Source organism: Herpailurus yagouaroundi, unplaced genomic scaffold (assembly GCF_014898765.1).
Source record: "Herpailurus yagouaroundi ecotype Mexico unplaced genomic scaffold, PumYag 191, whole genome shotgun sequence".
Lineage (NCBI taxonomy): Eukaryota > Metazoa > Chordata > Mammalia > Carnivora > Felidae > Herpailurus > Herpailurus yagouaroundi.
In genome coordinates this window covers 9965595-9990771 of record NW_024412422.1, presented here as the reverse complement: position 1 = coordinate 9990771, position 25177 = coordinate 9965595, and the positions used below count along the sequence as shown (strand labels likewise).

Here is a 25177-nt window from a genome sequence, read left to right as displayed (position 1 = left end):
GGTTTCCATGACCCCATCCACCCTCATGGGCCTGAGGAAGTCCCTGCTCCGTGCCATGGCCTCCGCCCCTCCGTGGGAGCTAAGGACCGGGGGACACTTGGGTGTCACCGATACTGGGTTCCCCACAAGGGCCAGGCTGTCTGGCCTCCCGCTCCCCTTCCCTCCCCCCGTCACAGCTCTGTCCCACTTAGCACCTCCAGTCCAGGCGACAGCCTGGCAAAGTGGGGCGTAAATCAAGCGACGTCCCAGTTTGGAGGCCGAGAGCTCACTCCTCAGTGGAGGCCGAGAGGAGAAGGGAGGGACCCCCGCTGGGAGACCAGAGGCCTAACTTTGAGTCCACCACCCTTGGCCAAGGCTCTTTAACCTCTCTGGGCCTCAGCTTCCCCATCTGTAAGCAGAGAGTGGGGAGAAGTATGGCTTAATCAAGGGCTCTTAACTCAAGCTCTAGGGACTGGGTTACATCTCCAACATTTAGCAGGTCTTAGATTATTCGGCAGAGTGAACCCCCCGCCCCGCCCACATTTCCGGTACATCAGCGCTCCATTAAGAGCTGGCCTGATTTGATGTCATTTGTAAGTGAGGCCAACAGCCACCTTGGGAGGCACGCTGACCATTAAACCAGGGGAGCTCAAACTGGTAACCCACAGGCCAGGCCAGCTGCCAACGCGTAATAACTGGCTCAAAGTTTTGCCATGTTGTTCTTGTTTTTAGGTGAACTGGAGTCAACATTTTATTTTTTGGGGGGGATATCTTTTTATTTAATTTTTTTTAACGTTTATTTATTTTTGAGACAGGGAGAGACAGAGCATGAACTGGGGAGGGTCAGAGAGAGGGAGACAGAGAATCCGAAACAGGCTCCAGGCTCCGAGCTGTCAGCACAGAGCCCGACGCGGGGCTCGAACTCACGGACCGCGAGATCATGACCTGAGCCGAAGTCAGACGCTTAGCTGGCTGAGCCACCCAGGCGCCCCGGAGTCAACGTTCTAAAAATGAGCGACCTCACATAAAATCCAGAATGTTGGCTTTAGAAGATAACCCCTGGGGCGCCTGGGTGGCTCAGTCGGTTGAGCGCTCACTTTGGCTCAGGTCACGATCCCACGATCCAGGGGTTCGAGCCCCACATTGGGCTCTGTGCTGACAGCTCGGAGCCTGGAGCCTGCTTTGGATCCTGGGCCTCCCTCTCTCTCTCTGCCCCTCCCCTGCTCGTGTTCTGTCTCTCTCTGTCTCAAAAATAAGATAGACATTTAAAAAAAAAAAAGAAAAAAGGAAAGAAAGCAAACTCTGAAGAGCTGGCCATGCCGGGTCCCCATTCCCGCCTGGCAATAAGGGATTGAATTCTGCAGCTGCCCCCTTAAGACAAGCTGTGGGGGCTCCAGTTTGCCACAGTCCCTACGACGCCCTAGTGCCTGCCCCACACCTTGACTGCTTCATTCATTGATCTCACCTTCCTGAGGCCTGCAGCGCTCGCAACTTTTATATTAACATTGGCAAAGCAGTAACACACGCAGGGATTTATCTCTAGACCACTTGGGGCGTCTGCTACGAAGCACCTACTGTGTGCCGACATGCCCTCTCTCTCTCTCTCTGACAGCTGAAGTTAAGAAGCACTTACTTTGTGCCAGATTCTATTATTTGGTGGCTTGGAGCAGATTCGGCAGCCAGATGCCTAGATGGGTGTCTATCCCAGCAACACCCCTTCCTAGCCGTTTGACTTAATCTCTCTGGGCCTCTGTTTCCTCCTCTGTAAAATGGGAGAATACTGGTACTCACCCCATAGGGTGGAGGGGAAGGTGAGGTAAGGTAATGCGAGAGGAAGAGGAGGTCCCACCCAGGGTAAGGACTAGATACAGCATTCGCTGCTGCCATTATTATTATTATTATTATTATTATCATCATTATCATTTTCATTATTACTGCCCCTGGATCCCAGACCCACAGACCCAGATTGTGTCCCCCCTCTGCCCCGCCTCTCTGTACGCCCCTGGACAAGCTACTGCCCCTCGCCAGCCTCAGTCTCCCCATCTGCTCCTTGGGAACGTGTGGCCCACCTCGTGCTCCGCCTGGGGGAAGCGCTTTTGCACGCGCTGGTGCAGCTGCTTGAAGGCGAGGCGCATGGCAGGCGGGCAGCGCCCCACAGAGCCCACAATGGCATCCACGATGGGCCCCAGGTAGCCCGTCAGCAGCCCCAGGCTGGCCTCCCTCACATGCTCCTCGGAGGGTGCGCCCTTGAAGGAGATTCTCCTGGGGAAACAGAGTGGCCGTGCCTCAGAGCCCAGCATCTGTCCACTCAAAACCCTCCGCCAGCCCCCACCGAGCTCAGAGCACCCTCCTTCCCCTCCCACCCCCATAGCCTCCCCTCCCACCATTCGCACCCGCGTTCTTGTCCTGCCTCGGAGCCTTTGTACCTGCTGTTCCCTCTGCCTGGGACACTCTTGTGCACACGTTTAGCTTCAGCGTGCCCGCCTCAAAGAGGCCATCCCTTCCCCGTCACACGTCATCACACACCCCGGTTCGGTGCCTTGTCAGCGTGGACATGCCGGACACACGCTCCCACCTCAGGGCCTTTGCACGTGCTGTTCCCCTTGCCCGGGATACTCCCCCTCCGGATCTGTGCACGCCTCCCTCCCTCACCTCCTGCCAGTCTTTGCTGAAATGTCCCCGTCTCTGTGAGGCTTTCCCTGTGACCACCCTAGGGAATATTGCAAGCCTCTCCCCTGCTCCCGGCACTTCCCACGACACTCCCCTGCTCTGTCTTCCTCCATTCCACCGATCACCTTCAATAACCTTCTTTAGTTGATTATGCACCTCCCCCTAGAAGACGGACTTGCATCCACTTCTTCCCCGCGGGGCATCAGCGTTCAGCCAGGGTCTGGCGCCTAGTAGGTTCTCGGCAGCTGTTTTTGCCGAGGGGGTGATGGGACAGCACTTATCCCCTTCCTTCTCGTCCCCACACAGGTGTAGGGTCCGTCTCGCCCACCTCAGAGCCGGGATCTGAACCCGGGGGCTCAGCTTCGGAGGCCCGCCCGCGACCACTACCCCTTCCAGCCGGAGGAGCTCGGTGCTCACGGCTGAGGCTCTCGGCCCGAATGCAGGGCTCCCCAGCGGCCGGGCCAGAGAGAGGGGGAGGCGGTCGGCACAGACCCAGGCGGACAAGGGGGCTGTCAGAGGGTCGCGGTTCACCCCTCGGGCTTCGCTCACCTGGTGCGACCCAGGTCTATCTTGCAAGGGTCCAGCTCGATGTATCTCTTCTCCTCAAAGACGCGGTTAATCACGGGCTTCAAGACCTCGTGCAGGTAAGGCATGCCCACGAGCTGAGGGCAGGGGGCACCGCGTGGGGCAGGGGCTGAGGATGAGGCTAAGCCGTGCCCATGAGCCAGGGGCGGGGGGCAGCACACGGGGAGAGGCTCAGAGGGAGACTGAGTCAGGCCCAAGAGCGCAGGTGGGGGGCGCTCTCCAGGTGTGACTCAGGGCAGGGCCAGGCACCAGCCACCAGCACCCCAGCTCGGCCGACCCAGCTCCGGGGTCCCAGGAAGCACTGGAAAAGGAGTCCCCTGGAAGGAGCCGCCTCTGGGCCCCGCCTGGCCTCTTGCTCACCTTCATAAACTGTTCCATTGACTTGGATGCCAGGGAGTTGGAGCGGAAGAGGGTGTTGGGGTCGGCTGGGAGGGCAGAGGGAAGTGTCCGCTGGGATCGGGGGCTGGATCCACCCCACCCCGCCCACCCAAGGAGGGAGTCATGATGTTCCCGCCTCAGGAACCAAGGAGAGCTGTAATATCAACTCCATGCACAGTAGAGGGGCCCAGAGTGGTTAGATGAGCTGCCTAAGGTCACACAGCTCAAGAGCGGCAAAACCGGGGCCCGAAGCAGGGACTGCGTCCCACTGGCTGGCGGTGCACAGTGTAGGGACCCCCCCCCATCCACACACATAGGAGCCCCTGACCTTGGCCTGAGGCTCCCCGTCTCTCCCTCAGAGACCTTGTGCCGGCCCCTTCCTTGAGGCGTGACATCTGGGGCTCATGCAGGCAACTCACTGGTCCGGGTCACCTCGCGCCGAGTGAGATAGTCCAGAAAGGGCCCGGCCAGGCCCTGGCCAAGAAAGAGCTTCACCAGGTTGGTGGCAAGGTCCTGGCGGCAGTCCCCTGAGGTCAGCTCCTCCAGCACGGCCAGGGGACTAGCGGCATCCTCCTGGGCAGGGACAGGAGGCAGGAGAGGTGGCCCAGGGCCCCGAGGGCAAAAGAGCCCAGGTAGGGATCTCTGAAGCAGGGAGAGGCCTTGGTGCCAGGCCCCGGGGGGACTGAGGCACCCACCTCTGCCGGGCCCCGCACAGCCTCCGTGAGCAGCTCCGTGAGTGGCCGGTAGTTGTGGGAGGGCAGGATGCGGTCCTCGATGAGGCGCACCTTCAGCCGCAGGGCACCCAGCTGCCCCCTGACCGGGGTCAGGCCACAGGGGTAAGAGCATCGGGCGGGTGTGCACAGGGGCAGATGGCCAGGATAGGCAGGGGTGAACACAGATATAAGGAGCATGGACGTTAGCCAAACAAGGCAGATGTGGGCAGGTGCGAACCGATACTGACACGGAGAGACAGGAAGGGACGGGTACAGTCACGGGGCACCTGGTGGCTCAGTGGGTTGAGCACCTGACCCTTGCGTTCGGCTCAGGTCATGAGCTCATGGGTTCGTGAGTTTGGACCAGCCCCACCCCCGTTTCAGGCTCTGCGCTGACCAGCCTGCTTGGGACTCTCCCTCTCCCCCTGCCCCTCCTCCCCCCGCCTCCCCACCTCAAAATAAATAAATACACTTAAAAATTTTTTAAATAAATGCAAATAAAAACAGTGTGGCCAGTCCACAGTGTACAAGAACAGAAGATGTGGACAGGTGTGGAGGGACCCAGGGCTCCGAGCGCACATCGACTGGTGGGGACTGACACGTTCACACGCAAACACGTGGATGGGTATACGGTGAACCCATCTGCACATACGAAACACGCATTGCGAGACAGACACTTGTTAAATGGGTGAACGAAGGGACGTGGTGACGGCTTGTGGGCTGACCGGGGCACCCGTGAGGACGTGCCCGCAAGCTGAAGACAGCACTCAACACGAGCTCAGCCTACATTTACCCAGAATCCTCCTCGGCTCTGGGGAAGGGCAGGAGACGGAACCAGCCACGGGGAGGGTTCTGCTGCAGGACCGGTGGGGGAAACTCCACCTGCAGGGGGGACACACAGACCTTCAGCTGAGCCCTGCCCACCGAGGTCCAGGCCCCACCCAGCCCTAGAAGGGCTCGGGCTGCCCACCCAAGGAGGGGAGGCACAGCCTGGCAGGGGCCACCTCCTCTCCCCCACCATACCCTATCAGCGCAACGGCAGCCACACTCCCTCCCCCAGTCCCAAATCATCAGCTCCTGCCAGGACCCTGAGGGCTTCCACGGGACACTTAATTTACAGTTGGGGAAACTGAGGCTTGGAGAGACGGGGCGACTCGCCCGAGGTCACACAGCTGCCGGAGGCAACATATCTGGACAGAGAGCCTTTTCCACTCTGTCTGGGGACACAAATCACATCTGCCAAGAGGCTTAAAGACAGCCCGGGAGGCCCCCCGAGCCCCACCCCCTCTCTCTTAAAATATTATAAAGATATAATTTGCATCCCATACAAGTTGTCGGTCCACTCACGGAGCTGTGCAACCATCGCCACTAATTTCAGAACATTTTCTATCAGCCACCCCCCCCACCCCCCGCAAAGCCTGTACCCATAGGCTTAGATGTCCCTCCCCAGCTCCCACCCCAGCCCCGGCTCCGTAACCACAAAGACTTTCTGTCTTTCCACCGTCTCCTCCTCCGGACAGCTCACAGAAATGAAATCATAGAATTCTGTGGGTTTATTGGCCTGGCTTCTTCCCCTTAGCATGTTTTCAAGATTCATCCACGAGGTCGCAGGGGCCAGTGTGCCGTTCCTTTTTATGGCTGAGCCCTAGTCCCTCGTAAGATACACCACGTTGGATTTATTCATTCACCTGGGGATGGACATTTGGGTTTTGCTTCCACACTTGGTTGTCATTAGCAAGCTTTTGTGTGGACAAATGCGTGCATTGCCCTTTGGCGCGTACCTAGAAGTGGAACCGCCGGGGCATGTGACAACTGTCTTTAACCGTTTGAGGAACGGCCAGACTCTTTTCCAAAGCAGCTGCACCGTTGACATTCCCCCCTCCAAGGCTGTGTGCAACCAAGCCTCCCTGTAACTAGCTCTAATCTCGTCTCCTTTGAAAAACTGTCAGCCCGGACCGTATCCGCACTACCACCGAGAGGCAGGGACAACCACGCTCATTTTACAGATGCGCAAACTGAGGCTCCAAGAGAAAGACCTTGAGCCCAGGGCCTCCAGGGGTAGGGGTTAAGGGCTGAGAGTGTGGTGTCAGAGAAACCTGAACTCAGGTCCTGGCTCTGCCACTTCTTAGTCATATGGCCTGGGGAAAGCCACTCAACTTCTCTGAATGACCCTCGGTTTCCCCATCTATGAAATGGAGACAAGAGTCCCCACCTCATAGGGTGGCCGCTACCGGTACAGAAATTAGATTATGCTGGGGAAGTACTTACTTAGCACGCAGTCATCCTGGGTACTCTCACCCTAGAATGAGAATCTGGGCCTGCCCCGTGACCTTGGGCAGGTTCTTGCCCCTCGGAGAGCCTCAGTCTCCTCACCTGTACGATGGGGAGCTGGGACTCCACCGCTCGGGCCTGGCCAAGGAGCCGGTCGAGACAGCTTTCACATCTATCCTTCCAGATCCCAGAATGCGCAGCCCCTTCCCCTCCCCTTCCGTCTTGGAGGCAGAGGGAAGCCAGGGTGTCGGGGGGTGGGGGGGGGTGCTGCTTACCATGCCCAAGAAGTCGTTCTTGCCCACCATGTCCCAGTCCCAGAGCTCCACCCGCAGCGGGGCCGGGGCACCTGGCATCTCCTGAAGTTCCAGCACCTCATCCCAGTGTGGGAAGCGGGTCTTCTTAATGGTCTGGGGGAGGGGGAGTGAGGGAGGGCTGAGGAGGGCCCATCTTGAGGCCCGCCCCTCCCTGGACCCCCACCACCACTCACTGAAGTCTCCAAGCTCTGACTGCCCCAGAACACACGTGCAAACGGGTCAGAGGTGCCGGTGATATCTCGGGGGGCCAGGTCCCTGGAGACAAATGAGGAAAGGGGTGAGGGCCGCAGGACCCTCAAGGACAAACACCCAGGCTGGACCTTGGAAAAGGGGCTCAGGGTAGACCATTCAAATGCCTCTGGCTTGCAAGGCGATGAACTGCTCCCTTGTAGGGACCCAGCAAGGAACACCCCCCATCCTGCCCTTCCAAACCCTTCTGTTGACCAGGGCTACCCTGCGCCCCTATTTTCCAGATGAGGAAATGGAGGCACCAAAAGGCCGCGTCCTGAACCACAAAGCCCAGGAGGTGAAAACGTCATGGGAAGTGGGAAGGGAGCCTCAGTTTCCCTGGAGCCCCTGGATAGGAGACTGGATGCCAGGGTTCAAAGCCTGGCTCCGCCATTCATTGGCTGGGTGACACTGAGAAAAGTCACTTCACCTCCCTGAACCTCACAGTCTCTTCATCTAGAAAATGGAAATAATGATAGACCAACCTCAGAGGGCCAAGGTCTAAATGACCTGAGTGTATAAAAGGCTTCGCATAGCAGCTGGCAGGACGTGAGTGCTCAGCCCATTCATTCATTCACTCACTCATTCATTCATTCATTCATTCAACAAAGATTCATACCCACGCCTTGCCTAGGACCCAAGAAAAGGCATGGGGCAAGGATCTCCAGGCTCTGGTTGCCATGACAACCCCAAAGTCTCACCTCCGTCAGCTGCCCCAACCCCTCCTTCCTGAGGTCCCCCAAATCCAGTGACAGCCCCCACCAGGGGCTGCTTGTTTCTTCCTGCTGCTCCTTTCCCACCCCTGCTTGGCATCCAGAGCCTTCCTTGGTCTCCTAGGAGCCGGCCCAGTTGCTAAGCGACAGCAATCAGTCCCTCTCCTGCTCGCAAGGATCCTGCACAGCCTTGTGGCTGGGGAGGAGGCCACTAGCACAAAGCAGATGAGGAGCCCCTGTCCCATGTCCAGCCCTCTTGTCTGTCCTCTGCCACCCTGGTACTCCATCCAGACCCAGGGAGCCCCAGCTGGAGACAGAAATCTGGAGGTGGTGGGAGAGGCACAGAGAGGGCAAGAAGAGGCTTCAAGGTCACACAGCAAACTAGAAATAGAGATCGTCCCCGACCTGAGCGAGGAGCGGTCCAAGAGGGAGGGTTGTGGGAATAAGATATGAAAACAAGGCAGAAAGGCAAGATGGGAGATGAGAGGGGAAAGGGGATGGTAGCATTTAAGGAAGCAAATGATGGGGGAGCTGAGGGAGAGAGAAGGGACTGCAGGGTGACAAACAGGCAGGAGGGAGGATGGCCATCCCATGAGCTGGTGCCCCCGGACAGTCATCTGTGGGTTTCGCCGGTCCCACATCTGCCTTCTGTCTCCTGTTTCTTTGCGACAGGACCTCCCCTCTCTCGCTCCCAGCTCACATCAGTTAGGTAGGCTGACCTCTCCACTCCAGGGATGGGTGCGGGACTCAGGCGTGACCAGTCAGAGTCCATGCCCTTGGTTCAGAGATAGGTACGTGCCCCAGATTTGGGCCAATAAAAATCAGTCCCAGGACATCGGCTGGAAATGACAGGAGAAAGTCAGTTGGACCTGCCAAACTGGTAGGAGGCCCTGGGACTTGCTGGCATCATCTTTGCTCGCCCACACCTGGAGAGAGACTCCCTGAGAACGAAGCTAACACAAAAGATAGCCGAGAAATCGCTGTCTGTAGATTCCTGTTGTCACTGTTTGAGCACCTGGATCCAGACACGCCTGAAGCCGCACGTCATTAATACAAACCAACCTGCTTAAGCTGGTATGAATTGGGTATGTATCACTTACAATCCTATTAACGTACACCCTGGCCAGCCTGAGTACCTGGCCTTTGGTTGCTAGTCGCTGGAGACCCAGCAAGGATTTTGCTTGTGCTCTGACCCCAGGAACTTGCCAACCTGGCGACCCTGGGGCTGTCTGCCCACAAGGGATCCTGGTCGTGAGCCCAGAAGTACCCCAGGAGTGAGGTGGTCTCAAAAGCCAAGACGGCTGGGGGGAATCTCCGGCAAATTCTTGCTCACTCTCAGACCAGTCCCACCCCATCCCCTATCACGACCGTACCTGGCCTGAAGCACGTGACATCGAAGACAACGGCCCCGCGCATTCTCCAGCATCTGCACATCCAAGCAGACCTCACCCTGCACCTCTGCGTCCGGGTCCACACGGCTCAGGTTGATCCAGCTGTCAATTCCTGGAGGGCACAGGCGCTAACATTTATTAACCACCTGCCAGGTTCTGACACTGTATTAACTTAAAAATTCAATTAACATGAAACATAGGGGCGCCTGGGTGGCTCAGTCGGTTAAGCGTCCGACTTTGGCTCAGGTCATGATCTCGCGGTTCATGAGTTCGAGCCCCACACTGGGCTCTGTGCTGACGGCTCGGAGCCTAGAGCCTGCTTTGCATTCTGTGTCTCCCTCTCTCTCTCTCTGTTGCTCCCCATCTTGCTCTCTGTCTCTGTCTCTCAAAAAAAAAACATTAAAAAAAACCTCATGAAATATATATTAAGCCATAGGCTTCTCATGTTCGCCTTCTGATGTAGGTACTGTAATTATCCACACTTCCAGAGAAGGAAAGTGAGGCACAGTGAACGAAGAGCTTTGCCCATGATCTCACAACTGGTAAGGGACAGAGCTAGGATTTGAATGCGAACAGTAAAGTTCAATGCCATTAACCATGTACTATCACACTCTTCACCCTGGTATACGAAAGCCTCCGTCATTTAATCCCAACATACTCTCCCCTCCAAAAACTCTTGGGCATTCCTACCTCTCAGCCCCCGTCCAGGCGACTCCCTGCCGGAATCAGTCAAGTCAGTTTCAACCTCCCTCCCTGTCTGTCTTCTCTCTCAACGCTTTGAAGAGATCAGCTACCGACTTCTACCTTCCCTTGTAGTTATTGGGAAGTCATTTCAGCCTGACAACTGATCTTGTGTAAATGGGCTACCTTTTCTCTTTAGTTTTTTTTTTTTTTTTTAATTTTTTTTTCAACGTTTATTTATTTTTGGGACGGAGAGAGACAGAGCATGAACGGGGGAGGGGCAGAGAGAGAGGGAGACACAGAATCGGAAACAGGCTCCAGGCTCTGAGCCATCAGCCCAGAGCCCGACGCGGGGCTCAAACTCACGGACCGTGAGATCGTGACCTGGCTGAAGTCGGACGCTTAACCGACTGCGCCACCCAGGCGCCCCGTCATAGGACTTCTTAAAATGGACGTCAGACCTTGTCCACAATTTTCTAGGTCTCTAAGCTTCTCTTTTATATTTTCCTTCTTGTTTCCCTGGGCTAACGTCTCAATCATTTCTTCAGATCTCTCTTCCAGCTCACTAATTCTCTCTTCAGCTCTGGCTCTGTTGTTGAACTCGGCCGCTCAGTTTTAAATTTCAATGACTACTCCTTATCTCCAAAACTTTGATCTAGTTCTTTTCCAATCAATTTTTTTAAATGTTTATTTTATTTATTTTGAGAGAGAGAGCACAAGCAGGCAAGGGGCAGAGAGAGAGAGAGAGAGAATGAGAATCCCAAGCAGGCTCTGCAGAAGCAGCACAGAGCCCAACGTGGGGCTCAATCTCACAAACAGCGAGATCGTGACCTGAGCCAAAATCAAAAGCCAGACACTCAACCGACTGAGCCACCCAGGTGTCCCTATCTTTTTAATGGATTGCTTTCATTTATTATGATTATTGCTGGCCCTTTCTGGTGATTGCCTTTTTTATTTATTTAAATATTTTATTCCTCTTCATTGTTGCTATTGTGTTTTTATTTTATTTTAGAGTGAAAGAGAGAGAGAGCACAAGTGGGGGAGAAGGACAGAGGGAGAGAGAGAGAGAGAGAGAGAGAGAGAGACCCAAGCAAGCTCCACACTCAGCTTGGAGCTTAACACAGGACTCAATCCCACAACCCTGGGATCATGACCTGAGCAGAAATCCAGAGTTGGACATTCAACCAGCCGAGGCACCCAGGTGTCCCTAAATATCTTATTCCTTTAAACATTCTGTGTATCCTAATTGCAAAATCTAAAGCCCTTGTGGGTTCAAATCTGGTAGTTACTGTTTCTGCTGACACTTGCTCATGGTGGCCCACTGCCTTGTGTGTGTGGTGACCTCTGACTGCAAAGTCATGTCTGTCTGAGCTCACTCTGGGACACTTTAAGGGCCTCAATCAAATGGGAACATTTCAGGGTCGGTCACATCTGCCGCATCCCTGGTCCAAGATTCAGCCTCTCTGTTGACTCTAGATGTGATGCCGACATTCACTTCCAGAGAAATCTTTCCTTACCACCTCCCTGCTTGTTGTTCCCCACTCCCTGTCAGGTTTTAGCTCCTGGTTGGGGTGAGGGGGAGAGTGGAGAATAGTGAGACTTTTTCCTTCTTTCAGGACGTCCCTATTATGCTGCAGGAGGATCCAGTGCCCCATGCTGCTAGAAATAAAAGTTCCACTGCACCTCTCTCTATCTTCACGCTACCCCCAAATCCAGGATGCCATCAACTTCCTCTCGCTGGAGGACCGCAACAGACTCCTAATTGATCTCCCACATGTACTCCTGTCCCACTGGGATCCAATATCCCCAAAGCAGCACAGAGATCTTGTGAAAATGTATCTAATCTCTCCCGTCACTCCACCCTCTGATAATATGGCTCCAGTCTCTTCACTGTCTTGCTCAAGGACCATCCGTGGCTCCCCAGTGCCCCCAGAAGAAAGTCTAGACTCTGGCCTGGCACCTTGAGCCCCCTCCAATCAAGACCCACCAAGTACTCCATCTGGCCCGGCCCCAGGAGAGAATCTATAGACACACCTTAGTGCCTTTGCCAAAGCACCTTTAAGAAATAACTCATTCCCGGGGTGCCTGGGTGGCTCAGTCGGTTAAATGTCTGACTTCGGCTCAGGTCGTGATCTCACAGTTCATGGGTTCCAGCCCCGTGTGGGGCTCTGTGCTGACAGCTGGGAGTCTGCTTCGGATTCTGTGTCTCCCTCTCTCTCTGCTCCCCCCCCCCCACTCGTGCTCTGTCTCTCTCTCGAAAATAAATAAACATTAAAAACAAGAAATAACTCATTCCCCTTCATCCAGGAAAGCTTCCTTGACTACACTAGCCTTCACTGCCCTCTTATCCTCATCCACGGTCAAGCCGGTGATATTCCACATGCCTCCACCCCTACATTTCTGTCCTGTTTAAAAAAAATTTTGTCCTGTTTAAAAAGCACCCACATGCAGACGCATGGCCAGTTTCCCTTGCTTTTCTTGCCCCTTGTTCTGTGTGAATGTGTTTTGTGTTTCTATCTGGCCCATAAGCTCCTTGAAGCTTGGCCTCGTACTTCAATCATCTAATGCCACCCTCTTGGGTGGATGTTTGGGGCACAGTGGGTACAACGCAGACAGGTTGAAAACACAGACTTTGGAAGCAGGCACAGCCTGAACTCAACTCCCACCGCTGCAACTTCTAGGAGGGGCAAGGGCCCTCCTCACCTCTCCAAACCTAATTTCCCAGCAGCCATATATTCGAGATCATTCTAGTGCACACTTCACTTGGCATTGTGAGGACTAAATACAATGTTCTTAGCATCATGCCTGGCACATAGTATACCCTCAATTAATAGGAGCCATGATTATGATGATTAGCACATAGGTTTTCAACGAATCCCCACTGATGAAAAAAAGACATTATTCAATTATTGATATTGAGACAATTAGTAGTCGCCTAGATAAAAAGTAATAAAGCTCAATCCCTCTCCATACCTTGAATCTGGGTAAGTTCCAAATAGATCAAAGACTTGAATGTAAAAAAGGAAAACAAATTGCTGCTAGAAGGGATCGTGTAAAAAATATGATCTAACCTTAGATTTGGGAAGGCCTTTTTAGGGGTCACAGAAAATCAAGGGCCAAAAAAAAAAAAAAAGACGAAGTTAACTAGAGAAAAAGAAACACATTTTATAGCTAGATAGAAATGATAAGCAAAAAGATAAGTGACAAAGGGAGAAACACATGTTTGCAGCTACTATGGCAAAGAGTTAAATTTGCCTCATATGTAAAGAGCTCCTACACATCAATAAGAAAAACCAAACAACCCAGTGTGGGGCAGGGGGGACATGCACATACAATATAAATAAATGACAAACAAAAAAGGAAATAAAGGGACTCTTAAATATGTAAAGAGGCTTTCAGTCTCAACCATAGAGAACTACAAAATAACCTACATGAAGAGGAAATTTTTTCACCTATCAGATACAAGACCAGAAGTTTGGTAATCGTTGGCAAAGGTACAGGGTGGGCAACTTGTTACCTCCTCCACAGAAGGTAACTTAGCAATAACTCTCAGATGTGCTCATGGGGGGACTCTAGGACGCAGCAAATGCACTTCTAGGAATTTATCAGACTGATTGATACAACTCGCGCGTGGGTGAAGTCGTCTTTGTACAAGGCTGCTGGTTGCGGCATCGTTTGAACTAGGGAGAGATACTGAACAACCCAAGTGCCAACCAACAAGGCACCAGCCAAAGAAATGATGGTGCGTCCACACAACAGAGTGCCGTGAAGTCAAAGACCAAAGAATGTGGAAGCTCTTAGGGCACCGATACGGAAAGCTCTCCCAGGTACGTGGTGAATGAAAGGCAAAATACGGTACAGTGAAAATAACAGGACGCCACTCCTGTGAGCAGAGAACAAAATACACACAGTGCGGGCTCAGGAGCCCAAGACTGGCCAATGTCGGTTCAAATCCTGGACGTCCCACTGAATAACTCTGTGATCCTGGGCAAGCCCCATAACTAATCCCCTGTGCCTCAGTATGTCCACCTACGGAGTGGGCACAAGAAGAGTACCTACCTCACGGGGTTATTGCAATAATTAAATGAGCTGATTCCTGTAAGAGCGCTGGGAAAGTGTTCAGCACACAGCACTCAATAAATAAACTAAATTAAATTAAAAAAAAAAATCATCAACTGAGATAACTTTCCACCGAAGGCCCCGTGCCTCCCTGCGCCTCTGGCTACGCGCTTGCAAATACCCCCCCACCCCCGCCCCGCCAAGGCACGACCACCCCTAGGCCCTCCGCCCGGCTGAAGCCCGCTGCCCTCGCCCACCTCGGGGGTCAGCCGCAATCGCGTCCCTGCTCAGCGAGATCTTGCCGATGACGTCATCATGCCTGTGGCGAGGTAGGCAAGGTGAGGGTCCGCGTCATCAGGTCGCGGGCCCAGGCATCGAGGGCTGGCGGGTGGGTACGTTGCTTCGGGGCAGCCCACCCTCCCTCCGGTACCCGAGCCGTGGTCCCCAGCACACACACCCCACCGTGTCCTCGTCCAGCACGTAGAAGGCCAGATGGTGGAAATCCAGGGGCAGGTGGATGGTGTATTCCTCTCCCCAGAAGGGGCTCAGGCTCCTCCACACGGTCGCTGTCCTGCAACAGAGCGCACAGGGGCTGGGGACCCATGGGCCACATAGGTGCAGACGTCTGGGGACCCAAACACACACACACACACACACACACACACACACACACACACACAAGGGTACACACTAAAAGAGAGACACTCACAGATCACCAAGGAAGCCTGAGACACATCCCCACATACACAGATACACATGTGCATCCTCAAGATTTTCTAGAAAGACACATCTTTGTGTTCCTACATACAGACACATGCAGATACACACGCAGGAACGCAGACACGTTCACACAGATGCCCAGACACACAATCACACACGGGCGGTGACAGAGGGCAGAGACACGCACGCGGAACCCCACAAACGCGACGACACGCGCAATTCCACTCATTCACTCGTGCGTTCGCTCCACAAACACCCTGTGTGTCAAGCATCGTGGGCTGCGGAGAATCAGAGGGAGAGGTGCCAAGGTTCCTGCCCCCACAGAGCCCCCTTCAGTGGACGGGTGCTCTCTCCTGAGCTCTTATGACACAGTGAGAGAAGTCCCGTGATCGGGGTTGGCTCAGGGGCGCCTGGCTGGGTCTGGGGGGTGTGGACACAAGAGCCAGAAAGGGCTTCCCGCAGGAGCTAGTCAGGCAAAAAGGGGGAAGAGAAGAGGAGGACAAGATGGCTGAGACAGCACGTGCAAAAGCCCTGAGGCAGGAATGAGCTCGGTGAGACCGAGGAACAGGAAGGTGCTGGACGGGAAACGGGGAAGAGTGAGGGGCCAAGAGACCACGAAGTCAGCAGGGGCCAGAGCACTCAGGGAGCAAGAGGGGAGCCCCAGGAGGGTTAGGGACCAAGACAAGCCCGGAAACAGACGCGCACATGGAGCATCTTGACCCTGACCCCCCTGCAGAAGCACTTCCCTTTCCCCACACCCTTCCCCAGCAAAGAGCGTGAACACGCACACACGCACGCACACGCAGATGCACGCTCTGCCCTTGGCTCCAGGCCAGGGCACCGCCATCAGAGGGACCCTTCTTCCCAAACACCCTCGTCCCCCTGCCCGGGGCCTTTTCCCGGCTGGAAGTCCCTCTTCAGAGCCCAGGGACGGGGAGACAGCAGCCTGGGGTCACACAGAAAATCTGCGTGTGGGTCTGGGGGCAGCATCACAGCATGTGGTGAGGGGGCAGCACGAGCAGAGAGAGAACAATGGGGGGGGTCAGCTGGGGTGCCGCAGGCTGACCCTCCTCCGCGCGGGCTCCCCGCCCTCAGCTCCCAGCCCATCTGGACCGGAACTGACACCAGAAGCATCCTGAATCCTGCCGTCTCCATAGGAACCCCGGCCTCAGCCACCCACCCGGGCCTGCAGGGGCTGAGAGATGTCCCTCGGCCTGTGGGGGTGGGAGCCAACCATGGCCCAGCCCCCATGTCCCTCCACCCCCACCCAAAACTCACCTGCATCCAACACCCTCACATCCTCACAAATGTTCACAACGGCGCCCGTGTACCCAAACAGACGGGCACCGGTGCTCACGGGTATATGCAGGGCAGCCCCCAACCCCCCCCCCACACCCCCAGGGACACGTACATGTGGCCACAGGCATTCACGTCCAGCCCTCCAACACCCCCATGCACACTCACAAGCAGGCCCAGCTGGGCATGCACACACACACACACACACACACACACACGCACACACTGGTGCCCGCAGCACCCAGCAGGCCTGGAACCAGCCAGCCCGGCCAAGCGTGAGATGCCTGCCTCCGGTGAGGCCACAATGGGAGGCACAGGCCGCCAGCCGCTGAGTCAGCCCCAGGACACCGGCATGGACATTGTCAGGTCCAGGGGGAAGGTGTCGGCCTGTCGGTGGGGCAGGACGGGGAGGGGAGCTGTCTGTCCCCAGAGGGGCCCAAGCACAAAGCATCCTCCGTCAGCCCCGCGTGTCCACCCTCGGGGTAAGCACTGCCCTCCCCCAGCTCCTGTTCAACGTGACCTCTTGTGCCTGGACTCCCCAGGTCTAGAAGGAGTTCCTCCTCCGTCCCCTGCCCTGTGGCTCCCTCCCCGGGTCTGGCCCCTCCACTCCTCACCTGGCCACCACCTCGTCATCCACCTTCACGAGGCAGTAGGGGTCACTGCTCCCAGACCTGCAGGAGAAGGGGGTTCAGGAAGGAGGTTGAGAGGGCAGCCACGAGCGGGGGTCCCGATCCACCTTCATTATACATACAGAGGGCAGCAACTGCCGGCCAGAGAGGGGAGGGGACTGGCCCAGGGTTACACGGCAGGTACAGCTAAGAAGGCAGGGGCCCGGCAGGCGATGTCCTGGGTGCACAGCCTACCCGCTGCATGCCTGAGTCACCATGCACGGGCTCTCTGGGCTTCCACTCACAGAAATAGAACACTGAGGCATGAGGCCAGAAAGTTCCCAGCGCTGATCTCAGGAGGCCCGGAGCTGTGGCTGGGCTGGGGGGGGGGGGGCGGGGCATCCGGGCTTTACCACCCGCTAGCTGAGGAACCCCATGGGTGCTGCTTTTTCCACTCTCTAATGTTAACACACACCTCCTGGGGCAGTTGGAGGGACTAAAGGAGATAATGCGCGGTGAGATGCATCACGGGCTGACCCCAGAGCTCTCCCCCAGGAGCCTTAACGCCACCCTCTGGGGGAGGCACTGCCCTCCCCAGCTTTTCATTTCCACGAGGCTTACGCTGGGGAGAGGACTCCCAACACTCAGCCTTCAGTGGGGATGGACCTCTGCTGGTATAGACCAGGGCACCCAGATCTCAAAGCTCAACCGATAGCACCGATATGCTGCAGCCCCTTGAGTTGCCATGAGCCAACCAACACCCGCTCTATCCCCCCTTCATAATAAGAGTTACCAGCCACATCCCAAGCTGTCCACTAGGGCCCTCATCTCCCCTCTGTCTCATTGCACAGGCCTCCTTTGCCTTCCACCAAGCTCAGTCTGACCTCAGGGCCTTTGCACTTGCTGTTGATGTCTGCTTAAGACACTCTGTCCCCGATCTGGTCATGGCTGGCTCTGTCCTGTCATTCAAACCTCCACCCCAAAGTCCCTGATCACTTCTGTCCTTTGTAAAATTGATCTCTGATCCCTCTGAGCCCCTGAAGGCATCTTGCTCCCCCGTTTCTCTATTTAGTATCTGTCCCCCGCCAAACTTCTGAACTGTGAGCTCTTTGGAGGAGGACCTGTATCCTCTTTCCCCCTGAATCCTCTGCCTGAGTCAGGATTCAAACCCGGGTCGATGGGGCTCAGCACACATGCTCTTAACCGATGTCACCTCCACCCCACCTCACAATCCTTTCCCCAGGTGGCCCCCTCTCTTGATGTCCCAGCCCCCACCCTGTCTCCCTGCCACCCCCAACCAGCTCAGCACGTCGCTAATCCACAAATACCACAGGGTTTCAGAGCAGGGGATGTTGGCCACCAGGAGCCAACCTGAGCCTTATCTGCTGGATGAATCCTTCCCTGTGCCTCAGTTTCCTCTCTGGACTCCTTCTCTTAACTCCCTCTGTGTGGGTGCTCCAGTGCCTCCATTTCCCTATCTGGCCTCTATCCCTGAACACCTCAGATTGGGTGGTGGCCTGTGTCCCGGCATTCTTTTCTGGGTTCTACTTCCGAACCCCCTTCCGAGCAGCGCCCCAGGCCTCAGTCTCCCCTTCTGAATCTATCTCAAAGCCACTGGGTTCGAGCCTCAGTTTCCCGACCTGGTTCTACCGCCCTGGATGCCTGTGGCTGGGTTAACCCCTGTATCTCAGTTCTCTCCCTGGGTTCTCTATCCTCGAGCTTCTTTTAAGTGGAGTCCCCTTCCTCAGTTTCCCCAACCGCAGACTCGGAGGAAGATTGGCTGGGATCCCAGGAGCAAAGAGCCGGGAGACACGCCCCCTTCTGTCAACCAGACATGACCCTGGGGCCCCTCCTGGGAGCCAGGCTCGCGCACGTCAGCTCCACAGCTCTGACGCACAAGGGCCTTATCAGGCTCCCATCAGGTAGGAGGCGGCAGTGGCAGGAGGCTGCCCCTCGACCCTCAATCTCTCCAGACCCTTGGCCTCTCCCGTGGCCCCTGCCCCGACCCAAGTGTGGGAAAGAAGTCCTCTCAGCCATTGCCTGCCCAGTTTGGTTTATACGTGGGAGCGGTCAGGGCTCAGATCCCAGCTGTGTGACCTTGGGCAAGAGACTTTGCCTCTCTGGACCTCAGTTTCCTCATTTATAAATGGAATTGCTAACAGGACCTACAGAAAATGTTAAGTGCAGGACCTGGCCCGGAGGAAGGCTTATAGTTGCTATCACTAATAATGGTAACACCCAAGGGCGCCTCGAGGCTCAGTCCGTTGGGCGGTTGAGCGTCCGACTTCGGCTCAGGTCAGGATCTCGCGGTTCGTGGGTTCGAGCCCCGCGTCGGGATCTGTGCTGACAGCTCGGAGACGGGAGCCCGCTTCGGATTCTATGTCTCCCTCTCCCTCTGCCCCTCCCCCACTTGTGCTCGCTGTCTCTCTCAAAAATAAGTAAACTTAAAACAATAATAGTAGGGGCGCCTGGGTGGCTCAGTCGGTTGGGCGGCCGACTTCGGCTCGGGTCATGATCTCGCGGTCCGTGGGTTCGAGCCCCGCGTCGGGCTCTGTGCTGACAGCTCAGAGCCTGGAGCCTGTTTCAGATTCTGTGTCTCCCTCTCTCTGACCCTTCCCCGTTCATGCTCTGTCTCTCTCTGTCTCAAAAATAAATAAAAAACGTTTAAAAAATTAAAAAAAAAAAAAAAGAGAAAAGACAAGAGAGGCAGGAAGGCTAGATTAAAAAATAATAATAATAGGGGCGCCTGGGTGGCGCAGTCGGTTAAGCGTCCGACTTCAGCCAGGTCACGATCTCGCAGTCCGTGAGTTCGAGCCCCGCGTCAGGCTCTGGGCTGATGGCCCTGAGCCCAGAGCCCGGAGCCTGCTTCCGATTCTGTGTCTCCCTCTCTCTCTGCCCCTCCCCAGTTCATGCTCTGTGTCTCTCTGTCCCAAAAATGAATAAACGTTGAAAAAAAAAATTAAAAAATAAATAAATAATAATAGTAATACTCAAGAATTATCAGTTGAGACCTCTCCAGAGTCAGGTTGCACACTGCCCTCAAACTTGACGAGGCTTCAGGAAGAGTCTGGGCCCTTTCTCTTAGAGACGAGAGAGAACACATCCCACCTGAGTCTCCATGGGCTTGGAGATCCCAGCATGCTCTGAAGAGAGCCTCTCTGACGAAGGGAGTCAACGGCCAGGGAAACTGAGGCAGGGTGGCTGGATCCCCAATGAGAGCTTAGTGACTCCTTTCCCCCCTTGCTCTGGGGCTCACCTTGGCCCGGGAACTTGGGGAAGGAGGCGTGGCCGAGAGATGTAGGAACCAGGTATGAGTCAACTTCCTCCGCAGGAAAGGCAGAAGGAGCCCCACGAGGCACGTCCAGGGGCCAGGGCGGTGCCCCCCACTCCCTCATGGCCCTCGTTCAGGACTGTGAGACGGACGCCTGGTTTCTGGAGGGGCCCCCCTCAGCCCTCCAGCAGTTTCCAGGCCCCCACTCTAGCCCCGCTGCCCCCACAGTTCCAGAATCTCCTTCTCAGAGGCTCTGAGAGGGTGTCCCAGAAAGAGGGAAGCCGAGGCTTGTCCAGATGCTGCGTTCACACAGCGAGTGCTCTGCTTCTATGTCAGGTGCATGTTTATTTGGGGTGGCTGATGAGGATGAGGGGAAGTTACAACTGTTCTAAGCAGCCCAGTGTTGGGGAGGGGCGAGGTTCGCGGAATCAAAGGCAGGATACTCCTCACTGGGGACCCACAGCTGGGGGAGTCAGGGCATAGCTAAGCCCCAACCTCAACTTGGGCAAAGCCTCGGAATCCAGATCTCGGCTCACCTTGGCCACGGGAGACATCCTAACAGGTCCCCCACCCCCACGGCTGCATGGGGCTGGGCGCCTCCTGGCCAGGGCTCCTATGCCCTGGTGGGAAATGGAGACCCAACAGGAACAAGGTTCAAGGTCACACAGTTGATATCCTGCCAAGGATCCCACACCTGTCCAGGTGCTGACACCTCAGAGCCCCTTCTGGGCTCCAGGCCAAGCAGGAGGGGGACCCCTCCTGACGTTCTGCTGATTTGGCAACTGCTGACTCAGCCCTGGGGGAAGCATAGCCAAGGACTGGTACTAAGGGGAGCCCAAGGGTCTTCCTGCTCCATCACACCTGGCTGGGGAGGGGGCTCCCGGGAGAGGGTGCCCCCTCCAGCAGCTCAGCATCCAGGGAACTCCTAGCTGGGGAGCTCAGGGCTCTGGGTTAAGAGGACCCCAGCTTCCCTCAGGCCTGATTGATGGGCCACCTGATAACACAGATGCGAATGCTGAGGCCACCCAGCCCTCTGGGCCTCCTTCCCAGGTTTCTTTTGATAGGCACCCACCCAGGCCTGGAGAAGCCCCACCTCCCGCACCTGCCGGCACTAAGGAAGAGACCCCCCCCCCGCCCCTCGGTCCAATCCCAGCTCCAACAGAATCCGACCGTCCAGTCCCCTTTTAGCACATCCCAGGAACAAAGACATCCCTCTTCCTGGGGGCAGGGTGGGGCGTCTGCTAAGTCTGGGCACCCCCTCCCACTAGGACAGCGATGGCCATGGGGCCTCTCGCCCCGTGAAGGCGGATGTGCCCCAACACTGTGTCTTACACAAGAAGCCCCTGCCCACGTCACCGACCCTCCCTGGCATGCGGAACGGGTGCCCCCCCCCCCCGCCCCATCCCATGTCCGGTGTGCCCCTCACCCGCGACCCGCCCCAGGGTACTCACACGTCCTTGGCAGGCAGCGCCCGGCCCTCCACCACGCGGACGTTCAGGGAGCTGCTCTTGGCCATGGCGCCCAGCCCCAAACTTTACGGGCAGAAGGGTGCCCAGGCGCCGAGGCTGGACCGCGGAGGGGGCGTCTACATGTCACCAGCTGCGAGCCTGGCGCCCTGTCTCGGGGTCCCAGCGCCGCCCGTCCGAGACGCGGGTAGCTGGGGGGGTAGGTTTCCGAAGGAGAAGAATAGGTGTCCGGGGAGGGGGCGCCCCTCGGACTCTACAGGTAGGAGCTGTGCGCGGAGGAGACAGAGCGCGCAGGGGCCACCGGCGGCTCTCGCCTCGTAGGCTGGAGCTCCGGGAGGGCGGGCAGGGGGCGGAGGGGCAGCCCAGGGCCCTCCCCCCAATCCCGCCTCCCGCGTGTCCCCCGCCCGTCCCCGGGCCCCCTCGCGCGCCCTCTGCCGGAACCCCAGCCAAGCGCGCCTGAGCGCACCGGCGGCGGAGACCAGGGCGCGCGGAGGCTGGGACCGCCAGGTGGGGGGCGGCCCACGGCCACGGCGGGCGTGGCCGCTGGCTCGCGGTGAGTTGGCATGGGGCTCAGAGGACACAGTAGGTCCCCTGCCTGCCCTCCCTCCGACACACTCGCACCTCCCCGGCCCTTCCTTGCCGACCATCCCGGCGCCACCTCCTGGATCGCACCTCCGTGTCCTGTCCGGGAGCAGTACCCGCGGTCGGCGGGAGGCGTCGCTAGAGAGGGAGTCGCACATTCCCGGGGCGGGGGGGGGGGGCCCAGTCCGTTCAGAGTCAAGGGAGGGGCCTCGAACATCCCCTTCCCTGTCGTTTAGTTTCCAATTAAACCCAGACTGTGCGAGCGGCTGCTCCCACGTCACGGGCTGGCACTGCGGGGGAGGCAGCCGCGGCCGGAGGGGGAGGGGAGGCCTGAAGATAACAACCACGACAGCGGTGACAAGTCGTCCCCAATCGTTGGAACACTTACTGTGCGCCAGGCGCTGTTCTAAGCGGTTTGCAGGCAGTCTGTCGTCGTCGTCCGTCCCCATGATGATTCCACGCACTAAGTACCGTTGCCCCGTTGCCCCCATTTTATGGATAAAGAAACAGGTTCAGGGGGATGAGACGGCTCATGAAGGCGTCGGTCAGTAATTGGTTTGCCTTCCTGGGTTTGAAGCCTGACTCAACCACTTGGTAGCCGTGACACTGAGCAAGTCACTCAGCCTCCCTGCGCCTCGGTCTGGTTTCCTCGTCTGCTCCGTGGGAATCACATAGAACTTTGCTCCCAGAGCCTTGCGAGAATTAGGTGAGATAAAGCACCTGTGGAAGCAGCAGACACAGGTCTCAAAACAGTAGGGGGGGGGGGTCCCGAAGGGGCTTGCTGTCCTTATTCTTGTCCTCCTAGGCATGACTCAAACATCAGCCCGCCTAGGAAGACTTGCAAGACACAGGCTTTCTTTTCTCCGCTCCTCAGCTCCAGGTTGGGACATTTTTCAAGTCTTAAAACTTGCAGTTTGAAAAGCACATTTGAAACAATGTGACAGGAAGAGCCTGTCCCGGGGCAGCGCCTGACACACAGGGTTTCTCGCCCCCCCCCCCCCCCCGAATATCCCCCCCTCCCCCCACCACGAGTTTGTTGTTTACCCGCCTAAGGGTTCTTGGAAGAGCTGGCACCAGGCCTGACTCACTTGGGTCAGCCCAGGGCTGGGCACCAATGGGAAGGCCCCCACGGAATGACTGCAGCAGCCAACGCCCAGACCGGCGGGACCAGGGGAGCCCTGCCCAGCCACCGGAGTAGCCATCAGCCTCCCAAGCTCCCTCCTTGACTTCCCACCCAACGACTCCAGCCGGGCTGGTAAGGGATTCAGATCCCTGGAGTTCTCCCCCCCCCCCCAGCTGGCCACGATCTGTTGAGTCCTGCGACCTCCAAAGACAGGTCCTCAGTTACCCCATCTGGGGTGTGGGTCTAGCTGGGCTTAGAAGTATTGCAACATCCTACAGCGGGGTACGAGAGGTGATCCAGGGTTGAATCCGGAGCAGTAGTAGCCCCAGGGGAGTGTTAAACACCCACCCTCCCCACTCTTGAGCCTTACCAGTCACCCCCGATCCTCACCAGGGGAAACCGGTACGTGCTTCGTGAGAGCTACTTCAAGACGGGCTTTTTTTCTCACCCCCACCTAGGGGGGAGCTTTTGGCTAACGCTTTTTCTTCTGAGACCCTGCAGAGATCTCAAACAGGCTATCCAGCCCCCAGGGACCCCTGGTGGAACCTGAGGGACCTAGTCCTGGGCCACCTGGGATGCCAGCCAAACCGCCACCAGCCATCTCGGCCAGTCTTCCGGAGCCGAGCAGGAAGTCACGTTCCCGAACACCCCTCCCCAGGCCCCCAGGGGGGTTATGAAGGTTACGGACTGTGCCAGCCAGGCCGCCAAGGAGCTAACTCTGTCACCTGTCCAGTATCCGGCATTGGACCCTGAAATGCGCCTGGGGCTGTGGCCACAGACCTCAAACGTTCCGAATGGCTTGGCTACTTCCTGTTGTTGTGAGAAGCTTTGACTTGAAACTGGCATAGGGTTTGGGGTCTCCCAGGGCAGCTCCTATCAAGGGGCCAACGGGTGACGGTGGCCGAGAGGAGTGTGGGACCTACTCGTGGTTACCCAGCTAGGAGAGGGGAGCGTGGGTCATGAGCACCCAAGCCTGGGCTGTCATGTGGAAGGGGCTCACCTTTCTCACGGGCTGTTGTGAGAGGTAAGCAAGAGGCGGTGGAGGGCACCTGGCATCATTCCTGGCACATAGTAGGTGCTTCAGAAATGGTTAGCCTCCTCCCCTTCCCCTTTCCGCTAAGCCCATGATCATCTCCTTGCTCACCGTCTACATGGTCTAGCACCCATGGGGTGCACGCAGCAAGGGCTCCCTAAACCTATAAGCGGGAAGAAATGCTGAGCTCAGGAGTTAAGAGCAGAGGTGTTAGCATCCAGCCAAGCCAACCCGGGACTGCGTCCTGGCACCTACACTTCTGAGCTGGGTGTTCTTGGTGGCTTACCCTTTGGGGGCCTTAGTTTCCTCATCTGTAAAGTGGGGATCATAATGGCACCCACCTGATAGCCTGGGTGTGAGGACTGGATGGAAAAAACATCAGGTGTTTAGCATAGCCTGGCATACAGCAAGGGCTCAGTAAGTGCCCATGGGACCTCCTGACCCCCTGCTGTGCCTGGCATTGAGCCCCACCGGGTGGCTGAGTTCTGAGGCTGGATCTTGAGGATGTGGCCCATGGGACACCAGGCCCCACCCCGAATTCCAGGGAGGGATAGAACAGCCACACTTGTGGGCGGCTGCAGGTTGCTGAGCAGGGGGAATCTGGAAGTTTGCCTCTCAGCAGAGAAAATCTGATAAGAGAAGTCCCAAGGTCAGGTTCTTGTACCCTGATGGGCCCTACCGCCCAGAACTGGCTGAGTCCACCCCCCCCCGCCCCCCACTGCATCCGAAAGGCTGATCCTGGGGCCCAGGGAGAGCTCATAAACACAGCAGAGAGAGCTTCTCATGTCAGAGGAGGGACCGGGCCTGGGCACTGGTGACCGCTCCTGAGGGCTGGCTGTGCCCATGGCTTTCCGACTCCTTGTTCAGCCATGCCACATTGGGAACTTGAGATCGTCCAAGGTGGGAGAATTTACACCATGCAGGTTGGCAAATGCTACAGTGGGGGGGGGGGTCAGTTTAATAACACACCGCTCCCGAACTCAACACTTAAGATTTCAGTCACGTCCCCTCACCCCACCCCACACTGCCCCTGCCCTGTCTGTTCCTTCCACCAGGAAAGCCCTTCCACTCCCTTTTCTACCTGTTTCCTTGTTTA

The 25177-nt window shown here is 56.8% G+C and overlaps 1 protein-coding gene across 1 annotated transcript in view; it reads right to left on the bottom strand.

The window, feature by feature from the left end:
• The window catches only part of RASAL1 (RAS protein activator like 1), a 30721-nt gene extending 7928 nt beyond the window's left edge, over positions 1 to 22793 (bottom strand). Inside the window, exons 1-15 of the mRNA XM_040443820.1 lie at positions 22314 to 22793; positions 21965 to 22063; positions 21329 to 21534; positions 16613 to 16669; positions 14440 to 14553; positions 14240 to 14301; positions 9225 to 9354; positions 7084 to 7165; positions 6872 to 7003; positions 5119 to 5207; positions 4308 to 4425; positions 4032 to 4185; positions 3595 to 3659; positions 3199 to 3311; positions 2049 to 2241 (exon numbers count right to left, since the gene is read on the bottom strand). Coding sequence (XP_040299754.1) covers positions 2049 to 2241; positions 3199 to 3311; positions 3595 to 3659; positions 4032 to 4185; positions 4308 to 4425; positions 5119 to 5207; positions 6872 to 7003; positions 7084 to 7165; positions 9225 to 9354; positions 14240 to 14301; positions 14440 to 14553; positions 16613 to 16669; positions 21329 to 21393 — 1374 coding nt within the window. The 5' untranslated portion in view covers positions 21394 to 21534; positions 21965 to 22063; positions 22314 to 22793. The remainder of the gene's footprint in view (positions 1 to 2048; positions 2242 to 3198; positions 3312 to 3594; positions 3660 to 4031; positions 4186 to 4307; positions 4426 to 5118; positions 5208 to 6871; positions 7004 to 7083; positions 7166 to 9224; positions 9355 to 14239; positions 14302 to 14439; positions 14554 to 16612; positions 16670 to 21328; positions 21535 to 21964; positions 22064 to 22313) is intronic.
• Between the last annotated feature and the right edge of the window lie 2384 nt (positions 22794 to 25177).